The 27,754-nt window shown below is 37.7% G+C and overlaps 1 protein-coding gene across 1 annotated transcript in view; it reads left to right on the top strand.

Moving 5' to 3' along the window:
* The first annotated feature begins 7,894 nt into the window (after positions 1–7,894).
* rtn1b (reticulon 1b) overlaps positions 7,895–27,754 on the top strand; it is a 50,157-nt gene continuing 30,297 nt past the window's right edge. Inside the window, exon 1 of the mRNA XM_017455936.3 lies at positions 7,895–8,295. Coding sequence (XP_017311425.1) covers positions 8,109–8,295 — 187 coding nt within the window. The 5' untranslated portion in view covers positions 7,895–8,108. The remainder of the gene's footprint in view (positions 8,296–27,754) is intronic.

The raw sequence follows: 27,754 nt of genomic DNA, 5'->3' as shown, positions 1-27,754 counted from the left end.
ATTGGATAATTGCCTGAATGGGCATGTGTCCACGTGTTCATAATCAAGTGGACAGTGAGTGTGTTTATATAGTTCAGTTAAGAGGGGTCTTCTTTTGTGCCCTGTAGTTACACTTCTGCAATTTTACATTAATTACAGGAGTAAATAATTCATCCTGGCCTGGAGGTCCAAATGAAAAGCATCTACTAGCTGACCACATTATGTCTCGTAATGTAGTTTGCACTTAGGCTAAGTACCTTGTTGCTTTAAACACTACATGTATTATGCTCAAGGCAAACAAAAAAGAGACTGCATTTCCACTATTATATGAAACATACATTATCTACCTCTAGCTCTCCCACTCTCTACCTTTCAGATATGATCAAGTTTTACTCCTGAGCCACAGCAACACAGCTCTAAAATGGAAAAAAGACAAAAAGGCCAAACTCCAACAGACTATTCTTAGTGTAAGATTGTCATTTGAGTATGGTTTTTGACTTCTCTCCCACCACTGATGTCCTGTCCGTATGTTTAAAGCAAATAGATAGATAGATAGATAGATAGATAGATAGATAGATAGATAGATAGATAGATAGATAGATAGATATAGTACGGTTCTATTTTATAAGAATAGCTGTAGCTTTGTGTGTTCTGTCTGAACCAGGTCAGAGCATTATGGACTCAGTAATCCATCATACTGTATGTGTCTCTGTGTAAGTTGTTATAGAAACAATGTATTAGCATTAGCAAATCAATATAAAGATGTGATTGTAGAAAAATCCTTTCTGGCCAGTCAGAATTGAGAGTTCAAAAGTGGACAAAAATAGTTCTCAGAATTTATAAGGTAGAAGTTAGACTGGTGTGTCATCTAATTCTTTAAAGCTTAAAGCGAACATGTGGGTTATTCAAATGTACCGTTACAGAACACAGTGGATTTTAAGAAATGTTTTTTATACCTCATATGAATTTGCACTCCAGGGACACTTGTATGATCCTGCGCTGTCTGTATGTGGTTTCCAGATCTAATGAATGAATGAATGAATGAATGAATGAATGAATGAATTTGCCATCATAGTGTGGCATTTAGAATGCCAGAATATTGTAATGTGTGTGTTTTTTTTTGGGAGGGGGCACTGAAATACAAGACTGCTTCATGTATTACCTCTCACAAAGACCAAGGCTAACAACTGCTTGTTGTGGTTGGTAAGCAATGCCAAGCAATTCAGCTGCTATTGAATTATTAATGTCTTTCTATTGAGCATTTGTTGAGTATTTGTTCAGTATTTGTTGTCCAGTTCTCAAATAGGTCAGTGCTACCAAGAAATATTGTGTGTACTGGATTCTTGGGGAACAGTTTATGAATTTGATTTTAGAACTGGTGCTAGCATGTAATTTAAAACAACTTCTCATAATAATTTCTGGAAATGTTGTGGTCCGTTTTGTGATTTCTGCAGTAGCAGCAGAATAACATTTACTTCAAGTATTCAAGTATTCTGTTAATATTGCCATTCTTAAGATTAGCGAACAATGAAACAAACTTCACTGTCTGCATGGAATAGCTGTAAAACATGTCAGAGCTGCCAGTGGTTTCTGATAATAACAAAGACACATACACAGATCAGCCATAACATTAAAACCAGCTGCCTAATATTGTGTAGGTCTACCTTGTGCCACCAAAACAGCTCTGACCCATCGAGGCATGGACTCTGAAGGTGTGCTGTGGTATCTTGCACAAAGATGTTAGCAGCAGATCCTTTAAGTCCCGTAAGGTGCGAGGTGGAGCCTCCATGGATCGGACTTATCTATCCAGCACATCCCACAGATGTTTGATACCTGAGATCTTGGGAATTTGGAGGCCAAGTCAACACCTTGAACTCTTTGTCATGATCCTCAAACCATTCCTGAACAGATTCTCAACACTATTATTAGGGAATACCACTGCCATGAAGGGTTGTTCTTGTTTTGAACAGTGTTTAGGTAGGTGGTACGTGTCAAAGTATCATCTACATGAATGCCAGGACCTAATTTTTCCCAGCAGAACATTGCCCAGAGCATAACATTGCCTTTCCTTCTTGCCATGGTGCCATCCAGGAAAGTGGCGCATACGCACTGTCATAATGTATTTTCTGTATTATATCTGTAATTATTTACCAAAGTGACACCACAAATCCACTTAAAACCTCATCTTAGACATCTTTAACTCTCAAAGAAAAAATCTCTCTTTATTTAACATGTGTGTTCTGGTCTTCTGTTATAAAACACAAACAAACAATAGAATAATTTGCGTGGGTGTCAGTTTAGGCATTGTAGAAATTATTAGGATTTATTCCTTATTGTTCTGTAAATACATAAGAAGAATTGTATATGAGAATCAATACATTTTCAAAGCTGTAATTCATGGATGAGGATTGTTTCCCCTTTTGTATTTCTTTCTTTTTATCCTGTTTTCTCTACGTACCTCTTATTATGGCCTCTACTGTCATGCAGCTGTAAATATGGCCTGTCACATTCCATACCATTAACCAGGACACGATGATTCGTGTCTTCATCACAGTGCAAGTAGGAGGGGTGAGACAGGGAGGGATAAGAATAGTGATGCTTCCAATCAATGATTTATGCTCTTGATGCAAATGACATTTAAATTAGAGAGAAACTGTAGCTCTTGCACTCTCAGCATGGGATTGCATTATGTGCAGGAATGCCTAGATGAATTAATTCAGGGCTCTCTCATTTCATTGGCCATTAACTTCGCCCGCTGCCCCTTCTGCGTCTGCATAATCAGCACTTTGGGAAAATCAGGGACACACCACTGCAGGCTGGGATTTTTTTCCTTTGCATTAATACAGAACAAGATATGCAAACACAGCCATTATTGTGGTTACTGCAAGGGGGTTAGATGCAAATCAGGTTACATGGGGAGTGTATATATTATAGTGTATATATATATGCCTCCTCTGTGCATTAAATACTTTTTAGTTCAGTTCATCACCAGTTTTTGATCAATAAAAAAAGCATCTGGAATGTTGATGCATGAAAATATTGTATTTGTTATAAATAAGAGAGTGCAGAGTTTTTGGGTTGTTGTTTTTTTTACATCCTTACATACTTTAAAGATTATGAAATGCCAGATCTTTTAATCTGTGATTCAGGATTTATTCACACCCTTCAAGATGAGGAATGAGGCCCACCTAGTGGTTTCACAGGGCACATTCAGCATACATGCATGATGCCAGTGTGTTCTGATGCTTTAACATCCGTTTTAGGCATGCTTTTTTACCATAATAACAGCTAAAGCTCCTTCATTTATTTTTATATGTAAAAGTGAAAAGAACATGAATTTGATATCATATCAAATATCTAAAAATTAAGATAACAAACTTATGTTACTTATACTTATATATAACGAATTAAATACAACACAGAATGCTGTTATAAGAAAACAGCATTCTCAAAGAAATAAGAACATGTCAAAGTGGTTTATTCTTCTTATAACACAGCATTTTGCCGTTTAGTATATTTTTAATTTATTACTGAAAGACAGGCCAAATGTTTTATCCATTAGAACATCAGCAATCCAAGTTAGTTCCTGTTATCACTTACATTGCAGCAGTTATAAACAATTGTGCCTTCTTTTAAGATAAACAAAACATAGAGTTATGTTACTGGGACACTGTGAAATGAATCCTATACTGTAAAGCCTTTCAGTTGAAATCGTAAACGAACAACGTTACTTCTGTTACTGCTAACACTTGAGACTCCTTCCATGAATATTAAATGTCTCCTTACAGAAAGCTTTGCCATATCATTATGGATTATACATTTTTATTTGTTAAATATCAGCAATTTGTTTATTATAAGACTTGTGGAGTGTTCGCCATACAAATCACTTTGGTAATATAATAGAACAGGAGCATTAATATAAACCTGTGTTTTGCCTCACAGTCCGAAATTCGGACCAATTAGAACTGAAAATTCAACAGCAATGTGGTAATTGCAAGAATAATAGCAATTATTATATAGTCTTATGACAGCAAGAATAGAAGCTTTACATAGTTGATTACTTTCATGTTTATCTTCCTGATATGATTGTTGATGCCGCAGCGAAAGAGTTGACCTGAGCAGAGAACATAATGTTGCTGCCAGTCCATTTGGAGCTCTTTCCAGTTTATGTTCTCGTATGAGTGTGGACAGATTTCCACTCGTCCCAAGAGGTGAGCTAAAGCTGGATTATTTAATCATTGGTTGGCCACTTTATCTGACAGAAGTGACCAACATCTGTGGCCAGATTTGACAAGAAGCCATTCAAATGAACTATTTATTTGTGCTTAGCTATGTTGATTCCGTTTAGAATACCACTAGGAGTTACATACATTATATAACATCATCAAAAGCAGTTATTTTTCTTTTATTTCACCGATTGACTTGGTCCATGGTGAGGAGAGCAGGGAACATCTTTGAAACTGACAGGATTGTAAATATGCAGAATAAACAGTCTTTAAATGTAGCTTTACGTTTTCTTTATAAAACACTACAAAAGTCACTTATTAAGAAGTCTTTTTAATGAAATGTAAATATTTCATATATGAGGCTTGCAAGAACAACAGACTGTCATCCGCTTCCTTTTTATTTATTTATTATGTTTTGTGTTGTTTAACAGTAAATCCTGAAGCCCTTTCTTGGTCAGAATAATAGTTGGGTTGATGGATAGTTTCCTTGGCAGGAACTGGAGCAGAAGCGAGACTTTGACCTTTGGGAATTTCTGAAGCCTGTGGCAGACTTCTGTCTGTAACATGCCCACTCCTAAAGTGACCACTTCATGGTGATCTCACTAAAATAGCACTACAATATAGATGAAAAATACACACGGTATAGGGTATGACCATGAGGGTAAAAAACATGACATGTTAGAACAGGATTAAAGATATAAGCTATCTACTTTGTTGCAAATTGTCACAGAATCAGACTTCATTACTACTTTATATAGTACTGTAGTACTGAATGACAAGACAATGAGCTGTTACACACTAGAAAATGTCTAAGGCATCAGGAAACATTAAATTGATTGCTCATACTCTGTGATTCTTTGTACTTAAATTCATAAAAATAAAATAAAAACCTTCAAGAATGATTTGTTAATTACTCACTTGTTCATTAAAACTCAAGAGACTTAAGGGCTATTTATAGCTTCAGTCTAGCCTGGAACATTTTTAGTACCTAAAAGGAAGTCTTTCCTGTTTTGGCTGTTTAAAATGTAAGATAAGAATCTCTGTATTCCCGATCTGCAGTGTCATGTCATGTACAGTGCTGTGAAAAAGTATTTGCCCCATCTTGATTTCTTCTGTTTTTGTGTATATCTCATACTAAATTCTAAGAAAAGAGAATTAGTTTTTCACATTGGTGATAGGTGTTTTCTTCAATAATAATAATCTTTTTTTTTAAAAAAAACTGTATTGTGTATTTATTCAGGTTGCCTTTGTTTTATGTTGTATTTCGTCTGAAGTTCTAAAACTATTTAGTATGAGATATACACAAAAAACTGGAAAAATCAAATACTTTTTCACAGCCCTATAATTGTATTCGAGAAATTACACTTTATTTTAAACTGTCACAAAATGGACTTGTATAATGTCTAATTTAATCAAAATATTATTATTTCATGGTTTAAAATGCCTCCAGACGGGGGGGGGGGATTAATGAACAGATAGCGTAAGTTAATCTGAATTGAATCATCATTAGGGATGGGAATTAAGACAAATTTTTGAAGAATATACAATGGAATATTCAACGTTCCCTTTAGGCAATGCTGTGATTAATAGAAAATTAATATAGTATAACTTATTCTGAAAATAAGAATGTTCTGCTAAGTTTTACCACTCCGAATGTTAAATGATTGCATCAAATCAGATGTTCATCTCCTCTTCGAATGAGTAATCAGCATGTCAAGTACAAAGACACAGTCCACTTATCCTATGTAATTGTTTGCTTGCTGCTCAGAATGTCCTTTAAGCCAGTTTCTATTTTTTTCCTTTTCAATTGTATTGACTGGATTTCATTAAACTTAACTGCTGTTATACACATTTGCACGGGAATGGTCCTTATTTACAGAGAGAGATAAGTGGTGGCTGGCCTCAGCTTAAGAGCTGACCTCATTTCTTAAGAATTAATCAATGATGAGTCACTCAAGTGACCATAATTTAAAAGAAAGAAAGAAAGAAAGAAAGAAAGAAAGAAAGAAAGAAAGAAAGAAAGAAAGAAAGAAAGAAAGAAAGAAACTAGTAGCAAACACTTTGAAGCATTTTGAATTTCATCATCATTCTGAACCCATTTTCATTTTGATGCTAAATATTCAGGCACTAAGGTATAAATATACTGACATGCTAGGAAAAGATTATGTGTCACTGTAAACTGTGAACATGGCTAACATGTGAACATGTTACATGGCTAATTTGGACAAAACAGACCATATGAAATTAATTAATAAATTGCTAACTTTGCATTTATAACCTTATAGCCACCTCCACATTTTTTTATGTTTTATTTTTTTCATATCCACTGAACAGATTTTGGGTCCTCTTTGGATCCGTCCCATTCTTTCTGACATCTCATTTCTAACTCCCTTACTACATTCATTAAAACAAGGCTGGAGACTGAGAGAATCATGAAAAATCATTGCCTTCTATTCCTTTCTGTTGGATCTTTTCAAACTGTTTATGCTTTCCTGGTGCAGGATATACCCTCAGGTCATTTCAAAAGTCCCCTGGCATTGCGTTCATTTGTGAGTAAACACAAGATGGCGACAGAGCACGCACATACATTGATCCTTATTGTAAAGATTGAGTTCAGATTGTAACGTTATACAAAGGGCAACTGATTACTCATGATGAGTAATCAGTGTCTAACTAATTTACTACCCCTAATTTCGGTTATAACATCTCTGTGTTCATGAAAGCCTAGTAGCCTTTCTTTTTTATTATATTATTTTAAGTACTAGGCAATAACTATGTCATTGGTTCAGTTAGTATAATAAATTAACAGAATGTAGGATTCATTGTGAAATGTCCTGCTCAGCGACTAACAGTACGTTAAAAGTTATAGCTAATATACTGTGTATACAGTGCATAGAGTTTTGTGTGCCCATGATAGCCTCAGATTCCTGTTCTTCGCTTACATGAGAGGAACCCAATGTGGTCTTCTGCTGTTGTAGTGCATCCACTTCAAGGTTTGGTGTGTTGTGCGTAATGAGATGCTTTTCTGCTCACTGTGGTTTTAAAGAGTGCTTAACTTATTTAACCGACGCTCTTGACCTGTATAGGATGTGTAGGACCTGGAGGATTTTTCTGAAGAACAGTGGGCAGTTTAACTGCTCAGGACAAACAAAGGACTCATGAACAACTCTCACAAAACATAAACACAGTCGTTGATCATGCAGGTAACGACACACAGTGTTAATAATCAAGCGTATGTAAAATTTTGAACTGGTTCATTCGTGTAAATTCAGTTATTATAGTCTTGTGGACTATAGCTATGTAAACATCTGTTATGTGTGCTATCGCTTATTCAGGGCAGTACTAAATTTAAAAAAAATAAATAATAAAAAAATTATGATCCCTCTTTTTTATTATTAACTTATAAATAATATATAAAAGTTATTATGTTTTTAATAAGCTTTTTTCTAAACTTTTTTATTTTAACTTTTTTTTTAAATGTATTTAAATATGGATAATCTGCCCTGCAGCCTCTATAAAGAGAATCTCAATAAGGAATGAGGCAGTAATGTAGTTTAATTAGACTAAAATGAAGAGAAAGTTGTAGCGCCAGTGTCCTGACTGTAAACAGTTAAAACACACACACACACACACACACACACACACACACACACACACACAGTGTTTTCATCCTCAGTCCGCGCCCGTCCTAAGCCTCAGACACAGTGACGTCATCGTCCAACCGCTGAATCGAACGAGCCATTTTCGCAGGCGCGTGAGGAAGAGCTCAGCCTGACAACACTCGCGCGCTGCTTTGTCATTTTGTCCTCTGTGTGCTTCCCGTCTGCTCGTATCTGTTATTTAAACAAGAAAAAGAAAAGAAAAGAAAAAAGAATCGGTCTGTCTGAGGCGCATCGCGGAGGCATGTCCGTGAAGCCGAGTGACGAGGCAGGATCAGAGGGCGGGTGGTACGGAGCAGATCTGGAGAACATGGAGCTGTTCGGGAAGAAGAGCAGCTCGGCCCGCTTCGAGGACTCGGAGCGCGAGGACGAGCAGAAGCAGCACTCCCACCATCCGCCTCACCCCGTTACCATGGAAACTGCATCTACAGGTAACGTTAATTCGTTTAGAGAGTGCAGTTTTACTAAACTTCACGCTTTCGACCTAGTGCTTGAAACCTAAGAGCTTGTTTTTGTAGAAGAGCTCATCAATGGCTCGAGAATAACAGCTGCTTCACCTACTAACTTTGTCCCTGTCCTGAGGCCTTGGACAGGATGTTTTAAGCAAGGCAGTGAGCCTGCTCTGGTTCAATCTCATTTAGCCAGAAGTGATATGGGAAGGTCTAGGGGTGGATTTGTGGCGTGTTTTGACACGTGGGACGTGTTAAGGAAGTGTTATAGTGTGTTTTAGTGGCTATGTTAGAAAACATATTTAGCTAACATTGCTTTAATATTGTAGTCTGCACATGGTCACATTGTAGTCTCCACTGATTCATTACACTACATGGCCACAAGTATGTGGACACCGGACCATCACACCAATATGTGGTTCTTCCCCAAACTGTTGCCACAAAGCTGGAAGCACGCAATTGTCTAGGATGTCTTTGTACTGTATGCTGTAGCGTTCCAATTTCCGTTCACGGGAACTAAGAGGCCCAAAAATGTCGCAGCCCCTGTGCAGAAGGCAAGCTCTATGAAGATATGATTTAACAAGGTTGGAGTGGAAGAACTCGAGTGTCCTGCACAGATCCCTGACCTCAACCCCATTAAACAACTTTGGGATGAACTGGAACACTGACTGCACCCCAGACCTCCTCACACATCATCAGTACCCGACCTCGCTAATGCTCTTGTAGCTGAATGAACACAAATCCTCACAGCCACGCTCCAAAATCTAGTGGAAAACCTTCCCAGAAGAGATTATTATTATTATTATTATTATTATTATTATTATTATTATTATAACAGCAAAGGGGGCTAAGTCTGGAATGGGATGTTCAACAAGCACATATGGGTGCGATGATCAGGTGTCCATAAATAGTGTAGAATGTAAATGGTTCATCAGAAGATGCAGCATCAGTACATTCATTTGTTTTCTGTTCAACTGTTATTTCTATAATCCTGAAGAAACATTTAATCTAGGCGCTGAAACTACGAAACTATTCATTTTAAACAAAAGCATTGGTTTGGACCTAAAATCGAATAGAGTCTTTATTTGTTCTTAGCCTGTAAGGGAATAGCTGCACTGTTCTCTTAAATAGGAACAGGCCTACCTTTTATATACTGTACGATACATATTATTCATATTCATACTATACATATTATTTTACATACATATTATTCATGTTATAAATTTTATTCAAGCTTAAATGTTTGTGATTTTGAGAATTAAGAGCGATAGGGACAGTGTGTGTGTGTGTGTGTGAAAGAGAGAGATAGAGAGAGAAAGAGAGAGAGAGCAAATCAAAAGACTATCAAATACTTTCAAATATAAAATTTTCCACCAACAAAGAACAGTTCGTCAGCTGGTATCTCTGTTGCTCTTTATTTCAGATGATACTGCACCACATAGATGTAGTTGTCACTACATTTATGGGAAAAAAAAATTCATTCATATAATAAGCAAATGGTTGATAATTAAAGTATCAGATTTGTGTAGGGATCCCACTTGTTCCCTTTTTTAAAACAATACCAATATTTGACCCAGATGACATCCCATACTGAACCGGTACCAGTGTCTTCTTAGTAATGGAGCCGACTGTATGCAAGCTTCTGTTAGCAACATACACAAAACATTACCGGGATAATGGCAGCATGCTGTATGATAGTAAGTACTGTGATTACTTGGAAGATCTGTGTCACTGTGGTTTGGTTCAGAGAATATTCAATCAAATATCGGTGTAGTGTTTTAGGCCAGTAATAGCTCGATATGGATACTTGGAACAAGATCAGATTCCAGAGTTGCAGGAAACTTAGGTTGCAATTAGTTTTAATGTTGGGGTTGTTGTGGACGCTAACAATTCCCATATCTTGGGTTGTTCAGTGGAAATTATTATGTTATTTCTTAAGAATGTCTGTATTGTCCATTCATATTATCCAGCAAAAACACCCCCTGCTTCTCTGTTGTTCTGTGTTCTGAGGTTTTGCTGATTGAGGGGTTTTTTTGTTGTTCAAAGAGGCTAATGGAAATATAATGTCTTGTTTCTTTTCGCTCCCAGACTCAGGAAGTAATAAATAATGAGTATGATAAGTGAGCAATAATGATGAGTGATCTTATCCTAGGATATGATTATGATACCAGAGGGCCCTTCGGGTATTTTTTTTTTATATTCAAAAGATAGTTTTTAATTAGTGAATTACTGAACTAATGTAAACTGTTACAGGTTATGTTGCACACCTGATTCTGGTTACTTTCTAATTGTGAATGTTTTCAGCTTTCGGTAAGGTGCGCTCTCCATTTTGGTGGCTGTTTGTGGCTGGTATGAGCTTATGAACTGTTTTAAAGGGGTCAGATCATGATTTTTAAACATTTTTAAACGTTAGTTATGTTGTTTATTGGCTGTTAGAAAATATTTTATCATACTTAGATATAAAAAAATGCATTATTTTTCAAATAATGTACATTATTGAAGTACCTCTATTCCCAGGCTGCCTAAAACGCTCCATTTCTCCAAAGCCCCTGCTTCCGAAAAGCCCAGAGTGCTCTGATTGGCCAGCTGAGCCGTTGTGTTGTGATTGACCAAAAGACTTGCATGTGTCGAAAAGTAACGCCCCTTAGTGTTAGCCTCCAGCTGCTCGAGCTGAATCAAACATGTAGTCAGTTTTACCGTATCAGTTCAGAACGTTGCTGTACACAGTTGCTGTACCTGGGTACTCATGCGATAAATTTTTGGAAAGCTAGGCTTTATTCTTGTGATTAGATTGATATAAACCGTTTCAAGATACAATATCAACAGCAGCTACAATCAACGCCTCTGTCAGACCACCAACATACAAACAAACATTTACAAAACCGAGGCAACTTAGCAAACTTTAGCTAGCACGTTAGCAGAGGTCTACAACTGAGCCACAACATAAAACTCCACATTTAAACAGTCAATATCAGATGCTTCATAAAATAATCAAAAACACGTACAGGTTCTGATTCAGAAGCGAAAGATTGTACGAGTAAAGTGAGAATCCCCCCAATTTTCAGGAGCAGCCTTTGTGTGTAGCTGCTGTGTACTCGCCCAGGTTCAGGAAGCTGTTCTCCGTAAAATGCGCTGCGCACAAGTAAACGTTTGGGTTGTACTGCTCAGGAACAGCGTTATAAATAAACAGTAATCACTGATTTTGTCTATTTTCGAAAGGCTAAACCAAGGGGTTTTGCTTTTGCACTGAAACACACAGCGTCTCTACGACATGGCGCCTGAATTCACTGAAGCCTAGCCTTCTTTCTTCGTGGCTGCCTTTGGGCGGGATTATGCTGATAGTGCACTCTGTGACGTAGACAAATCACGGAAGTAAATCTGGACTTGAAACGATGCGTTTCGGGCAGGTCTGGAGCAGTGTTCTCTATTATATAGAATAAATCCTTTTGGGGGAAATGTGATTGTTGGGACTTTGCAGGCGTTATACATGCACAAACAGATACATTACACACCCACAGAAGAAAAACATGAAAAACCATGTTATGACCCCTTTAAAATACTGCAGCAAAAAAATGAACTCAGATTATGAGCTACATAAAAAATGGTAAGACATCATAGGGAGTGCTTCTAAAATCCCATGCTGACGCTGACTAACCGGTGTTAGATTTTCCACATTGCCTAAAGGGTAATCATGTCCAATCATGACTTTAGATCATTTTGCCAGTCTTAATACTGTCACACTAACGGTGTTAGTGCTGTTTTTGAGAGAAGTAATATTGCTGCCTAAAACAACATCAGACTTTGCAACTGAACCTCCAGACAGAAATGTTGATGTCTGTTTATAAAGACTTTGTTGCTATGCGTGCACTTTCCTTAGTGCCAAAGCGCACAGATAACTCCTGGAATTGTGGAAAACAGGAGCAAGTTCAGTTAAGGAAATCACTATCATCTGCCTTTTGTCTGGAGCTCTAGTTACTCTAGTTAATGTTTAAGGGTATCACTTTATGCTTACATCATGGTCCTGCCTGCATGGCTCTGTTTAATATGACCTTGTGCTGGGGGATTGATGTGTCCTTTCCTGGCTTAATGTAAGAAATTGCTTCTCTCCACATGGTCTCTTTAATTTGTTTTTCTCACTGATTAGGCGATAATTAACCTTGGATTAATCATCAGATTTCAGTGCTGATTGAAATTCACCACGTTTTCATCCAGATCAGTTATAATCACTGAAATAGTATTTTATGATTAGTGTTGCTGTCTAGAGGACACTACCTGTAAGAGAGCATACTTGTCCTGTTTGGCTAAAAAAGCTAAGATAAAGAGAGTTCTGGTTTGTCCTATAAACCTCAGTGACATTTCAAGGACTTACGTTCACCAAAACAGAAAATACAACCCCAATTCCGAAAAAGTTGGGACCGTATGGAAAACACAAAGAAGAGTCTTGAAAATTCAGTTCACCCTGTATTATATTGAAAAACGTTATTAACACTTTATGTGATGTTTTAATTTGTGAATTTAGTTTATTTTTTAAAATATACACTCATTTCAAATCTGATGACTGCAACACACTCCAAAAAAGTTGGGACGGTCGATTGTTTACCACTGTGTAACGTCACCTTTTCTTTTAATAACGCTTATTAAGCGTTTGGACGCTGACTGAAGACACCAGTTGGTTACGTTTAGCAAGAGGAATTTTCCCCCATTCATCCATTATGTATCTCTTCAGCTGCGCAACTGTACGGGGTCTTCGTTGCCTTATTTTGGACTTCATAATGCGTCACACATTCTCAATCGGAGACAGGTCAGGACTGCAGGCAGGCCATGCTAGCACCCGCACCCTCTGCTTACGCAACCATGCGCTTGTAATCCGGGCAGAATGTAGTTTGGCGTTGTCCTGCTCTGGATGGCAGCATATGTTGCTCCAAAACATGTACATATCTTTTCTGCATTAATGCACTGCACATTAACACCTCTCATCCCAACAGCACTTAAACAGAGCCTTTAAAAAAAGACTTCATTCACATTTACTTCAGTAACAACATACACGTCTTCATGCTTTTCTTTTAAGTTTACATTGCCTTTTAAACAGGTATATAATTTTTCGACACGTCTCACGTCTCAAGTCTAACTTTAAAATTTGATGTACAGTTTTCAGTTTGACTTTTCTCCGAACACACTGTGGTTATTGGGAACAAACTGCACATGCTGTGGAAAGACTATGCTAAATTGCCCCTATGTGTGAATGTGTGCTTATGGTGCCCTGCATGGCCTCCTATTCAGGCGTCCTCATCCCTAGTGTTCCCAGGATAAGCTCTGGATCCACTTCTACAATGATAACGTGTTTAATGAATTTCCCTTGTATTATAGGAATACTATAGGCAATGTTTTTTTTTTCCCTCGTGTATTATGGGATGCATTTTCATTCAGCCATCTTCAGTAGCCAGTTTATCCTGGTCAAGATTGTGCTGATTTTCAGTTCATATTTTAGTTCATTTCTTGTGTGCGAAGAGATTGATTTAAGGTTCGAGGTTACACGTGGTTCAGTTTTTAAATTGCTGCAGGTGTATCAGTTGATAGACGTTTGATCAGCTTTAGCGGTGATTAATGAGAAGTAGAACCTTTTTTAAAGTGTTTCTCCTAAGTCGAAATTTAGTATGGATTATGGTTTCACACAGAGCAGTGTAATGTCAGAATCCATCCCAGTTCCTACCAGCCCACCTTATCACAAATCACACAAGCTGCTGAATGAATGACAGTGACTTGATTGAATTGAATTATCCTGTTCCTGGTTTACTGTCACACAAAAGTGGATAAGGCAGAAATATCTCAGAGAGAAATTCGGTCTAAAAGTGTGTTTTGTCTCATCACTATTGACTGACTTCTCTCACTTCCTATATACAACTAATTGAGGGATAAGACAGGCATATTGATTTGGAGATGTGAGGCTTAGTGTACTGTATAGACACACAGATGCTACACATAGCATCTAAGCTACACATTTTACCTGACATCACCTAATTTGGCTTTAGAGAACGTCTTCAACATCTCGTGTTTACTATAATGAGCTATGTCTCTGACTAGGTTTGGCAATTTTATTCACAGTTCTCATTGCCTTTTGGTGAATTTTGCCATTAAGAATGTTAAATGATATGTTAAATATCATTGAATGGAGTTTTAATGGGGTAGTGGTGTGTTCTCGTTCATTACTCGGGCAATCCATAGATGTTATTTTACTTCTCTGGACCAATCAGAAGTAAGATCAAATCTACAGCATTTTCCTCGAAAACAGTTGACTGATTTGAAGGTAAGATCTTTAAGTGTCATTTGTTGCTAGACAGAATTTTGTCAGCTAACATTGACTTGCTGACTAAATAGTGAAGTAAGCTAGTTAGCTAATTAGTTACTTACAGTTAGTTTAACTAAGAGTTAACAAAGGTTGTAGCAAAAAATTATTTTTAAAGCACCAGAGGCTGAATGAAAGTACTGCAATAGGCACCACATCAACTCGACAAATATTATATACTTAATAAAATGCTGTGTTTAGTCTCAGTTGTACCAGAAAGTTTCATATTCATGTTAAAATTCATCTTACACTTAAACCCGGGTTCACACTGTAGGATTTTGACCACGATTTGGTCGTCTAAGACAAATTTTGAGAATCCTAAAAGATTCCAAATCTGTAGCCTTTGACCGCTAGTTTGACGTGTTCCCCGACAGCCGATTAACGGCCGTTGCGATAAAAATATTTCCTCTGATTAAATTCTGGCAGTGTCAGAAGATTTGAGGCACAGTCCTGAAGTGTGGCTCCTCCTACTCCGTACGAGTCTTCTTGCGTGCGTCCGTTTTTCACGTCTTGACTGTCGTACAGTCCGACATTAATGACAACCGAGACCCTACAGTGTGACATGGCTTACAGAAGGGATCGTGTTCATACAGTCTGACAAGCAACAGTCGCAAACAGCTATTAAAAATCGCACAGTGTGCACCCGGCTTAACATGAGCTTTCATACCTGTGATTGACAGCTGTGAGGTTAGGTTGACCCATCTGTTATTGAGCTCCTCCATTTGTACATGAATAATGGAGTGGATGGTGAGAAGCATAAGAGCATCAGTGTCAGACAAATGAACTGGAACAGAAGGGAGGAAGTAATCTTACTCCTGGACACTGTGTTCCTCTGAGGGTGTACATTAAAATGTACATTAAAGAGAAAATCGTTTCGAAAGGTTTTGAAAACAAAAAAAGGTTTTTTTTTTGTTGTTTTTTTTTTAAGTCTTGACCTTTCCTCTAGCATCTGCCTTTGTTCATTGAATGTGTCATCAGATTTTGAAACACCTGCAGGAATAGAAAAATCACATGCCGGGCACCTGGGATAAGAAGATTACGTATCCAGGCTATTCGTTTGTTATTCATTGTTGCCCGGGCAGGTAGACTCTGTAGGCTAGCAATCACCAGCGTATTTTCTTTTGTTCAACAACTGGAGACTACTCGTTATAGTTTACTAATCATAAAAATCCCTACTTGTTATTGACGTATTTTACTATGTATGTTTAAATTAAAAAAAAAAATACACACCATGCTGATGTGAAACAACTATAGCTAACTATGCATGCTATTTTTTCTGAATCCCATCTTCTTCTGCACTACACATATCACTTCTAGTAGCTTTAATTAGCTCCCAAAATAAATTCCAGTGTCACACTGTCTCTTAACATTACTCTCGGCTAAACAGACTCAAATAGTGTTTCTTTTGTGTGATGTGAAGCGTAGACACCTTGGGGCATAGGTTAGAAAAGGATCATGTCTATGACCGGTATCTCTCTGTGGTACCCCTTAGTATATAGGGTACCCCTACAGTACCCCATATACTCATATGTGTCTGTTTTAATGCATGTGACTAGCTAAGTAGCTTGATTACATTATGTTACCATTTTCAGCCAAGACTGTTAGGTTTCTGCGTGACCAAATGTTTGGACTGGGCAAGAACATTAGAGCTTTCACTTGACTGGTGGGATAGCTGATGGATTTATGATTTTCTCACCCTGCATCTCTGTTTCCTGTCCCTCTTATTTCTTCTCTTGCGTTCAATTGTAAACAAACCCCTTAACCCATACAGCTTTTGCCCTGTTTTGTACAATTTACAAATAACATTATTTTAGTTTATTTTTGTAAAGTTGTTTTTCCAGTGGGAGAAGGGTCAAAGATGAAACCTTTTTTTTAGTTACTTATTATAGACTGTTATTCTACACTCACCTATGTTGCCTCATAAAGGCGTTTGCAAGTTTATACTGAATATTACCAGAAAAAAAAACTTCAAAAGTGCAAAGTCATTCAGGATAACTCTGAGGATAATCCTTTCTAAATTTTTTAACATTTCTAACATCCATCCACCCATCCATCCATTTTCTGGACTGCTTAAAAAGAAATAGTATACTTTCTTAGCTAATGCTTATAAAACCCACAGATAATATCCCAGTCATTTGTCTAACTCTCCAGAACAGCCATTAATAGGGCTTTTGCTGTCAATCCAGCTTTGAATTGTAATGTACACAATTTTGAAATTCATTGCTTCATTCATTCCAGAGGCCACAATACAAATTCAGGCTGTAGTAAAATACAACATGAGGAATACACTGTCACATAGTCTTCCAAGCATGTGTGCTGTCACCTGCGTACTGCACTGTTGTTACTCGCTGCATGAAACATCATGATGCATAAAAATAGTGGGAGAACAAAATCAAGTGCAGAGCAGTTTTAATTCCCACTGTGATATCTGAAGTGCCTCCAAAACAGCCATTAGCTCTGACTAAGAGCTACTGACCTGGCTTTTCAGAAGCTTTTAAAGCTTTGGGAATAGGTTCACTTTGGCTCACGTCCACGACCATGGAAACAACATGTGCACTGTGATGATCAACAGCATATACAAGAAGCTTCATGTTTTATTGATTGACTCATAGGGCTTTGAATATTTTGGTTTTGTTCTACTGACTAATGGGCAAAATATTTGAATACTCTCTAAGAATAAGTGCAACGAACTGAGTCTTAGGGCGGATGCACGTGCAGTTAAGGGTTTTATTAAAAGGAAATAGGCAAACGAATCTATAACGAGAAACACAGGCATGGTCAAAAACAGGCAAGGGGTCAGGCGAATGGCAAACGGGCATAAAGAAGGCAAGGCACAGCACAGCACAAACGAGAAACTAGGAACAAGGTCAAAACCGGAACCGAGAACACAGAACAAAGGCTTGGTATTGAGTAAACACTTAATACTTCGCAATTAAACGAGGACACATGAGGGGTTTTAATCGCAAACGTAATCCAGGGTGAATCACAAAACAGCTGGGATTAATGAGAACACGTGAGGGAGACATCCATTAACATAACATGGGTGGAGACATGACATAAACCATAACAAATACACGTGCAATACGTAACAAAGTCAGTGTCACTGAACCCAGCTTAATTCATTTAAAATATTTAATATCAGAATACCAGCAGTAGAGTACAAATCATATTAAAGGCTCTCATTAAATCTAAATAAACAGTTTACAGCTTGCGTAGTTTTGTAGTTTGAATGATAGTTTTATTTTTGTTTGTTTCCTACAGCTCCATCGAGTGAGCTACTACACTCTCATTTCAATTCGTACAGGATTTCACTGCGTCGTTTTGTGATGAAACTTGCGGAGCTTTTTTGTGCTTTTCAGTGGAAATCTACTTGAATTGGCGAAATTTACTTGCATTCAAAGTGATCACTTCAGCGACGCTGACTATCGGACCAAGAGCAGCATATTAAACTTATTCAGATTATATCTGGTGGATAAGATTGTTAAATTGGCCGTCTAAAACATAGCTCGTAAATAGAAATGCATGTTTATTTTATAGGGACGTAAGGATTTTTTTGCTCATACAATATGGTTAAACTTTGTTTTACAAATGCCTCATTCTAGTGAAGTTGGATTTCGGAGATCAGACTCGCGTTGACATGTTGCCTCTTCAATCATGCAAATTGTGCTGTTGATGTAGGCTAATTTATGGTTACGGAGACTATACCGGTCTATATATATTGGTCTATTTTACACTATTTTACACTATACTGTAAAAACAGCACTGTCTTTTGGGTGAGGCGTTAAACCGAGGTCCTGACTCTCTGTGGTCATTAAAAATCCCACGACACTTATCGTAAAAGAGTAGGGGTATAACACCGGTGTCCTGGCGAAATTCCCCCATTGGCCCTTCTCCATCATGGCCGCCTAATAATCGTCATCTCTGAATTGGCTACATCACTCGCTCCTCTCCTCTCCGCCAATAGCTGGTGTGTGGTGGGTGTTCTGGCGCAATCCAGGTGGATGTTACACACTAGTGGTGGTTGAGGAGATTTTCCCCCACCACATGCTATGTAAAGTGCTTTGAGTGTCTAGAAAAGCACTATATGAATGTAACTATTTTTCCATTTTTGAATAAATGTATTTATTGGATTTTTAGAGTTTAATGAATATTTGCTGCAGCCCGACTGGCTGAAACATGTATGGTTGTCATTCTTGGATGTATATGCTTGGATGCTTTGCTGATGAGAACAGCCTTTTCTTGCTTCACTGTCCATTTCACTTGGTTATTATTTCACTCTTTAAGTAGATAATTAAGCGCAATAATATAGACAACAGATTTAGTCTGTAAAGAAATATGTCATGGTAGCGCCAGAGAGATGCTGAGCTACATTTCCCATCATCCCCAGCACATCACGTGTCCTAACCACTATCACCTGTGTCTTGTTTCACCCTGATTAGCACCTGTATATAGGTTCCAGTTTGTAAGCACCTCGTTGTCAAGCTTTCGTTGTTGTCGTGTTCATGGATTGCCATTTGTACCATAGTCTCGCTCATATTCTTGCATCTCTTGTTTCAGTTTTTTGTTGTTTGTTTGCACTTAAATATAATACAATACAATATAAATCAACACTTGGATCCGCCACCTCTACATATCCGTGACAGTATTTTAAAGTCACCATGAAGTGCCTTGAAATGCACATCATCATTCCATGTGTTGACGTCATTTCCACTGAAACAGGAAGTCAGGGCGGGACATATCGAGTGGCTCCACGCTTTTTTAAAATAGCCAATAGCATTTAGGTATTATATATTATAACTTCGGCAAGGTGATTTTTATCATGTTGGGGGCGGGCCACTTCAGATTCTAGAGAGCATTTCATTGGACAGAAAACCTAAGGAGAAGCTGAAGTGCAGAATGATGTCATCAAAATTGTTGATCTGTATTGGTGGTAGAGAGAGATTGTAAATTTTGAATGCATACAACTCTTCAAAATGTGAATTCTGCCGTTGTTTTTTGAGCACTCTAGCTTATAGACAATCTTAAGGCTAACATATTCGTACTAAAAGCCACAAAACTTCCATTTTGATTTCATGGGGACTTTTGAATTCCAGTATTTTGCCCTGGTTATATATGTCATTTAACTTCTAATGTCTTGTCTCCTTTAAAAGTGAAATAACGATGGAATATTTGGACGAGCGAGTCTTGTGGAAGCTACATGACCGACTGACTTATTCAGATGCACATACACGGGAAACACGAGGGACTACACAAAGCACAAAGTGGTCTCACATTTCAGCAGCGACGGCATTAAACACATTATTTCAGCAGAATACATTAAAAGCTAGCAGGCCTCAAAATACTCTGAGGCATTTCTCTTAGCTGTAAGACAGAGAAGACTAATCCAATTGCAATAACCTGCGTAATAAAACCTATAAAGTTTAAGGCTAGTCTTGTTAGTCGTGCTTCATTTCTCCTTAAAAAAAATCACGGAGACATGGAGAACAGAACAGTCTCAGAGGGATAAAAACGACTGACTGTACTGGAAAGAACTCGCATCACAGATTATACATAGGATAACAAATTAAAGCCTTTCAGAGAAAAACCCGTTGTGCAGCCTCATTACCGAACATCGCTATTAGCCCAGCGGTACAGTGCTTTCGCTAATAAACAGCCATCTCACCAATTTCAGCTGCAGTGCGTGATTAGCTCTGTTTCAAAAAGACAAGCCCTGTTGACATTTATCATGCCTCATTTTTGACACATTTATATGCTTCACTGACAGGGGTGGAAAAAGTGCTGAGAAATAATACATAAGTGAAAGTACACACACAGCTGAAAGAAACCCTCATAGAATTTGTAATGGTTTTTAAAGGTTATAATGGGAATTGTATTGGTTTTAATGGAAACTGTAATGGTCCCTGTGGGTCGCTACTGGTAATATGTTGCCTTCTATTGGTGGCATGTTATGTCGAGTGAATACTATTAAGGACCAATAATGGTAATGGTAATAGTTTTAATGATTAGCTGATGCTTTGTAATGGGATTTGTAGTGGAAACCATTAGAATTTCTGATATGGTTTCTCTTGTTTTATTTCAGCAGGGAATAATGTGCCATAATCGTACTCGTTTAAAAGTGGAAGTATCAAATTAAGTAATCTCATGTTTTCAAGTAAATGGTAACTTTTATTACTTGTCTAAAACTGTTAGAAGATTGTTTTCATTTTAAAGCAACTACACTAGTGGTATATACACAATTTGCTGTCCTTCCTGTGAGCTGGTCAGGCACAATATGCATGACTAACGCTAGATAGTTTGATTATGAATCAATCATGTAGTGTGAAATATCATGTAAATAACCAGTATTTACCATTAGCTAGAATTTGACTTGCTGCTTGGCCAAATTATTACAGGCCCTCATTTGAATATAGCAAGTTAATGCTAGCAAATTAGCAAAACCTCATGTAAAGTACCATTTTTTTAACAATTTTATTTACAAAATTTTACCACTTTAATGGTGTTCTTGCCTTCTGGCAAGGCAAAGGAGACGCCTCATTTTATACAACTTTGCTAATGGTGCTTTCAAGTCATGTCAGAAAGATCATATTTAAGAGTTGCACATGAACGCCACAACAAAAGTCGTAATTACAAGTAGGAAACGAATTGGGTTTTGTTTGAATTTCCGAGTTGGGGGGCGTGTCAGTAAGAAAACATGGCGGAATAAATGGGTGCAATGTCTGTAGTTGATGGTAAATTTGGTGAAAGATAACTGCCTGCACAAAATACTATAGCATTGTACAATTAATGTGTAACAATATAGTTTACAGTGGTTTCATTAATTGATTAAAAACATTTCTTTTTAAAAAGCAAAAACACACCTGATGCACATTCTTTGTTCTTCATTTTCTAGAAGTAGAGTTAAGAAACCTTGCTGTATTTAAAAAAAGTTTTTTAGTTAATTAGAGTAGGTACGCCGCCGTCTTGCTCTAACCAAAGTTGAACGCACATGACGTCGTAATTAAGACTTCCCAACTCGTAAATGCACAGATACTCCAGCATGTTACTGTTATTGAGGCACTCATCCTCAAGGTCAACACTGTAGTATGATGGCTTATCCATATTTAAAGGCATACGGATAACTGTAGCATTAACTACACTGAATGGCATGAGAAGGTCACAGAAGATGATGATTTGGCACGATTCTTGATCGATTTTGGCTGCTTTAAATGCACAGACGCCTGTTTTATTAGTGTATGGCCTACACTTACAGACTTGATAAGAGAAGACGAGACCCTTGAGATCTGTAACGGCTGCTTTTAAGGTCTAAATAAAAGGAATGTAAGGAGGTTTTTTTTTTTATTCTTGGAAATATAATTAGGTAAGAGTACAAGTATTCAATTTCAGTAACACTCACGTAAAGTATAAATACTCCTATATAATACTTATAGTGTATTAATGAAGTACAATGACTCAGGTAATTTCCACCCTTGTTCTTAGTTGTTGTATTTGTGTCATAGTTTCCACACAGTTTCTGGACTAACCTGTGTATATTGATGAAAGGAAAGAGTTCAGTTGGATGAGTTGGATCAGACTGGCTTCTAGTTTCTGTTTGAACTGTTGTCCAAGTATAAAGCAGACAGATTAGTGGATTAGTAGACACTTGACTTGGACACCTAGCTCAACCCTGTCTGAACATAATTTGACTACAAGGTCTTTTCTTATTGGCTATGCTATGAGTTGAATGACATTAACAGCTGGGGAATAGTCTCAAGTGATTAAAGGGAAAATTACGGCTGTACATATAGTGCTGTGCAAAAGTCTTGGCACCCTATTATTTTTAGTACAAACTTTGTTACAGATTTTTTATTTTATAACTTCTACATTATCGAGTCAGTACAAAAGCATTTCTAAATGTTAGTTTTCTAGTACAAAATTAAATCTTACAGAAAAATGTTTGTATGTCAGTAAAGAAAGCTGCATATTACATAAACGACCACTTTTCAGACAAAAAACATAATGAAGGCTGCTGGGTTTTGCTGCAAAAATAAGAAGCAAGTGCAACAGTCAAAGTCTCCAGAAGAACTGTGACTGGTTCTGTAAGATCCTCAATAAAACTTACAGCTCATTATTTTCTTAAGGCAAAGGGTCATCACATCAAATATTGACGTTGCTTCATTTTATTGCTGGTTACTGCACTTTATCGTTTTTTTTTAGTGTAATAAATTGTTTTTCTGCCTCACAACTGATTTTCCCAGACAACCTTCATTTGTCAACAGACACTAAATATCCCTTAATTATAGCTGTTGTGTGTAAGATTTAGAAATTTCACCTCTCCTGTAGAAAACTGATATTTTAGGTGACTCGTGAGTTATGTAACGTGGGCTTGGCTCTGCCCTTCTCCACGGTGAGAGTTAATTTCAGTCAGTATGCATTCAGAGAGAATTCAAACTGCATAATGCACTCTTTGCACACATAGTGTGCCAAAATAGAAAAGACCCCAACGTACTTTGTACTGAAAAGGTATGTCAGTACTCCTACTGTACTAATACTAGTAAGCTAGTATGTGGTTTGGGATGCAGTCCTAGTATTTGTAACTATGAGAATATAATTACCTGCTGCTGCCGTTATTGTTTTTTTCATCCGTATTACGGAAATGAGATTTAAAACATTATTGTACACATCAGTGTGACTGTCACGTTTACTGAGTGGCAGGTGAGAGATCAGAACCTCCCACACAAGCTCAGCACAAGCTCGTCTTTTAGACAGCATTAGCAGTTAGCTGACAGTGTGGCACTGTGTGATCCTGCATCAGTCTGTTCGCGTTTCGTGAACTGATCATCAGCGCCACAGTGTAACTGTGCACAATCTGCAAGATCAAAAAAAAAAACAGGATTGTGGGTCTACAAAACGAGGCAGTTTCCTGAGGTTAGCAGGCTGTAGTTAAAGCTCTAGTTGCTCAACAATATCACAGTACATTGTTTGTGCAGGGCCTCAGGGTGACATGAATCACTCCCAGTAGTGCTTACTGCATTTCCGAGGCTGATGGTAGCGAGCTAGTTTGTCATTTATCACTATTTACCTCAAATAAAGTGTGGAGAACAAAAAAACAAAAAACAAAGTCCAGTCGCTTCTGAGATTTTTTATTTATTTATTTTTTTTAAATATCCAATCTGTGTTATTTTGCTAGCATCTATGTATTGTTAATCCTATCTGACTCATAGCTGGATATTTAACTGGATCTCTTTATGAGAATAATTTGTCTGTTAGTCACTGCATCTTCCCAACAAATTATAGAACAAATAATTGCTTTACCTTTTCAGCAAGAAAAAAAAAAGCGAATGTTTTTATCAATCCTTTTTCCTTTTATTATTGTCATATATTGGACTCTCTTGTTGTCTCATTTCTCTGATTGGCTGCTTGTCCAATGTGTAAAAAGCACTGACATTTGACGCATCTGAGCCGGCATACAACATCGGTATACAAAACTCATGCAAAATCCAAATGATACACAGTATGTGTTTTGTATTTTGTAAAGTCTGCATTCTGCCTACATCTGCGTACAAACCACACGTGAAAAATCCTTATCCTTGTGAAGATGAGGAAAGGCCCATAGCATGCTTTCAGTATGGATAAAGCTCAGTGTCATCTCCACTGGACTTCGGCGTCAGGGTCATGCAGGCCCACCCGGTCTGTTCCACGTTGCTGCTCGCTGTAGCCATACACACATACACACTAATGAAAGACATGGCTAATCGGAACCTAAAGACCAGAAGCTTCCCAACGGAAATTATAGAGCTATCTGTCACGGAGTTATGATTCTCTGAAGCTCCATCCATCTTTATTTTTCCGCTCTCTGGCTTCTCATAGTATATCTCCCTTCTTATATGTTTATTCGTTAATTCGTATTATTAGTAATGCAGTCTTTCTGTGTTCCTGTGGAAAAAAAAACAACAGAATACTTGTCAACAATAACATACCATGGAGGAGAGGAGCCCTTATGGTATGTTGCTCCGGTGGGAAGGAATATTAACAAAAGGTTTTATGGAAATGTAAGTAGAGATGGCACTGATCCGACACCCAGGATCGTTCTGGGGCCGATACCCACAAAAAATGGTGGATCAGATATGGGAGGGGAAACAAGAATAAATTTCATTTGATCCTGTAACACATGGATGTGGAAGTCATATTACTGCCACGGAGAAAAAATTTTTAAAGGTGACTGCGACTTTATATCTCACAATTCTGACATTATTTTCTGGCAATTTTGAGTTAACTAACAGCTCAAAATTCCGACTTTATTTTATTCGCAATACACGGTATCTGAAATGTGACTAACTTCAGGTAACAAGCGCACACTAGCATCTGGTTTTCCTTGACTTGACCAACTGATGAGTGTTGTTCTTATACAGCCTATTTATAGAGAATGATTGATGCATTGTTGGTGTATTCTTTGTAACTCACTAAGTGTCAAGTGGACGTCTAAATTGCAAGAAAAAAAGTCAGAATTGTGAGATATAAATTCATTATGAGAATAAAAGTCAGACCCCGTCCAGGGTGTCCTCCGCCTTGTGCCCCATGCTCCCTGGGATAGGCTCCAGGTTCTGTGAGACCCAGTAAGGATAAGCGGTACAGAAAATAGATGGATGGATGGAGTCATATCACAGCAAACCAGTGACTACATTTCCCATACTGCACTGCGGCCTACAAACATGGCTGCCATGAAGTCTAATTCCCAGAACACACACACACACACACTCATTCTAATCATGCACACCTCCATCCAGTTCACAGCACTCACAACCACGCTATATAAGACACTTTTCGAACACTATGACTTACACTATGACTATTACGCTCAGTTGCCTAGTCTCTAGTCATATTTCTAAGCCTTATCATGTTTGCTTTTCTGATCATGGACATTGTTTACCCTGTTGACCTCGATTCTCTGTTCTGCCTAGTTTAGCCTGTTTGTCTGATCCCTTGACCCCAGCCTGCCTTGGACTTTGTTTTCTGCCTGATCCTTTGTACGTTTGGTTTGATTAAACGGCCATACCTGCACTTGCTTCCGTCTCAGCCTCCATTACGTGACAGATGTATGGATGGATGGAAAAAAGCCAGAATTGAGAGAAATAAAGTCGCAATTACTGTTCCTTTTTTATTTTTTAACAGGCTTCCATAAATGGAAAAGACTGGAATTGGATTTGGAATAAAAATGTAAAAAATAACTGGAAGGGTTTTTATTTTATATGTATTTTTGTTGTTGTTATCGTTGATTTTTCTTATATTTAATGCTTTATAATTAATTATATTTATTATATTTACAATGTAAGTGCTTTTTGTGTGAGTTTAACTGCAAAAAAAAAAAGCTGTGGTTTTCTATAATCCGTGTTTTAAGTTGTGTATTATTTCATGTATTTTTTAAAGTGCTTCAATTCAAATTCATTTAACAGCTTAGTTGTTTTTAAAGTAAAAACCATCGGATAGGTTTCGATATCAACTGATGCTCAAGGTTTCAGTATCAGTATCAGTCTTGGAAAAGGAAAGAGCGGTATCATGCCATCTCTACATGTAAGCCTATACCTGCCCCGTGGTCCCTTTACACAGCCAGGGCTTTGGTCCAGACACTTCTGCTTAATATAAGAAAAGATGTGAGTAGAACATGATTTCAAATGACGTTGAAAAGGCACTGGTGATGGACTGGCATTTGATCAAGAATGTATTCCTGCCTCACATTAAGTGACTCTCCAGCATACTGTAAAATAGTTACTGAAGATGGATGGATGAAAAAAATGATAAATGGAAAGGTATGACCAAATTGTTAGTGATTTCTAACTTCTAACAGCATATTGAGGTTATAATGCCCAGACAACAGCAGCGCTTAAAGCCTAGCCCACTGTAAACAGCATGTCCATAATTCAGTGATTCACAATTTCAGCTCAAGAGCCGTTCCTTTAGCTCAGCAGATAACCATCAAGGGTCTACAGGAGTGGGATTTTAAACCACCGTCTTGATATGTTAGTAGCGCAATGCAATCAGACAGCTGACCTTACATTGCATTCTTAATAATGGTGGTGTAAATTGTAAAAGACAGAATGCTCCTAAAGCCTCTGGCTGGTCCTTTCCCATTGTGTTCTCCACAATGTCCCAGGTTGGTTGTTCCGCCTTAAATGCACAGCACAATAAACATGCTGCTGTATGGACAAGCCTTGGTATATGGTAGTGTATGAAGCTAATCTAATCAGGATAGCTCCAGTGCTGAATGGCTATGAGGCCCACAATAGCAAAGCTCTTCAGGAGCATTAGTCACTTAACCCTGATGGGAACGCTACACCGAGAGGCGACATCAGCTATATTCCTTTGGCTCCTTGTGAAAGCGTATTATCTTTCCTCCTGCCTGCCCTGTTTATAACCAGTAACTCCGTTGTGGATAATCTTTATTACCTGTTTCTCGATTTCCCTCAATGCATTTACTTATCCTTTAGCTAGTAGCACCTTTACCTGAATCACTGCTCCTTCCAAAACAATTCAATTCTCCTGTCTGCTTTTATTCTTATATGCAATTACACACAGAAATCTCTTTTTGCTCTCCCTGCATCACTTTCACCTCAACTCAAAGCTGTGTCTGTTCCCACTTCCTGATGCCCACCTACAGAATAAACCGAGGCATCAGAACAGATGGTGAAGCCCTGCTGGCGATGCTGATTTTTTTTATTTATTTATTTTTTTCAGGCTGTACATCTTGCATTTTCATTCATGTAATTTGTAGATCCTCTTAGTATAATTCCTCTCTAGGTTCTTTAGGGGAGGAGTGATTAGCTGGCGTAAAGCGCATTAGTGTTAGCACTGTGGCTAAAGCCTGAAGCTGCGGTAGTTCCGGCAGCCTTCCTTAAAGGTATACTCTAGCATTTTTCACGCTGGAGTATACCTTTAAGAAGTTTGTGTAATGATGTGTTTTCCTCTACTGAGAAGAAACATTTAGAAAGGAAGCCTGAGGTCACTTGTTAAAATCCATTAATCAATGTTGAAATGATCTTATTGTTTTCAGACATTTTTGTATTATTCCACGGTGTCCATTAAACACATATTAAGTCAGATGTACTCGCGAGAAAAAAAAATGGC

Source organism: Ictalurus punctatus, chromosome 25 (genome assembly GCF_001660625.3).
Source record: "Ictalurus punctatus breed USDA103 chromosome 25, Coco_2.0, whole genome shotgun sequence".
In the NCBI taxonomy this organism is placed as follows: domain Eukaryota; kingdom Metazoa; phylum Chordata; class Actinopteri; order Siluriformes; family Ictaluridae; genus Ictalurus; species Ictalurus punctatus.
This window is presented reverse-complemented; position numbering and strand designations above follow the sequence as displayed.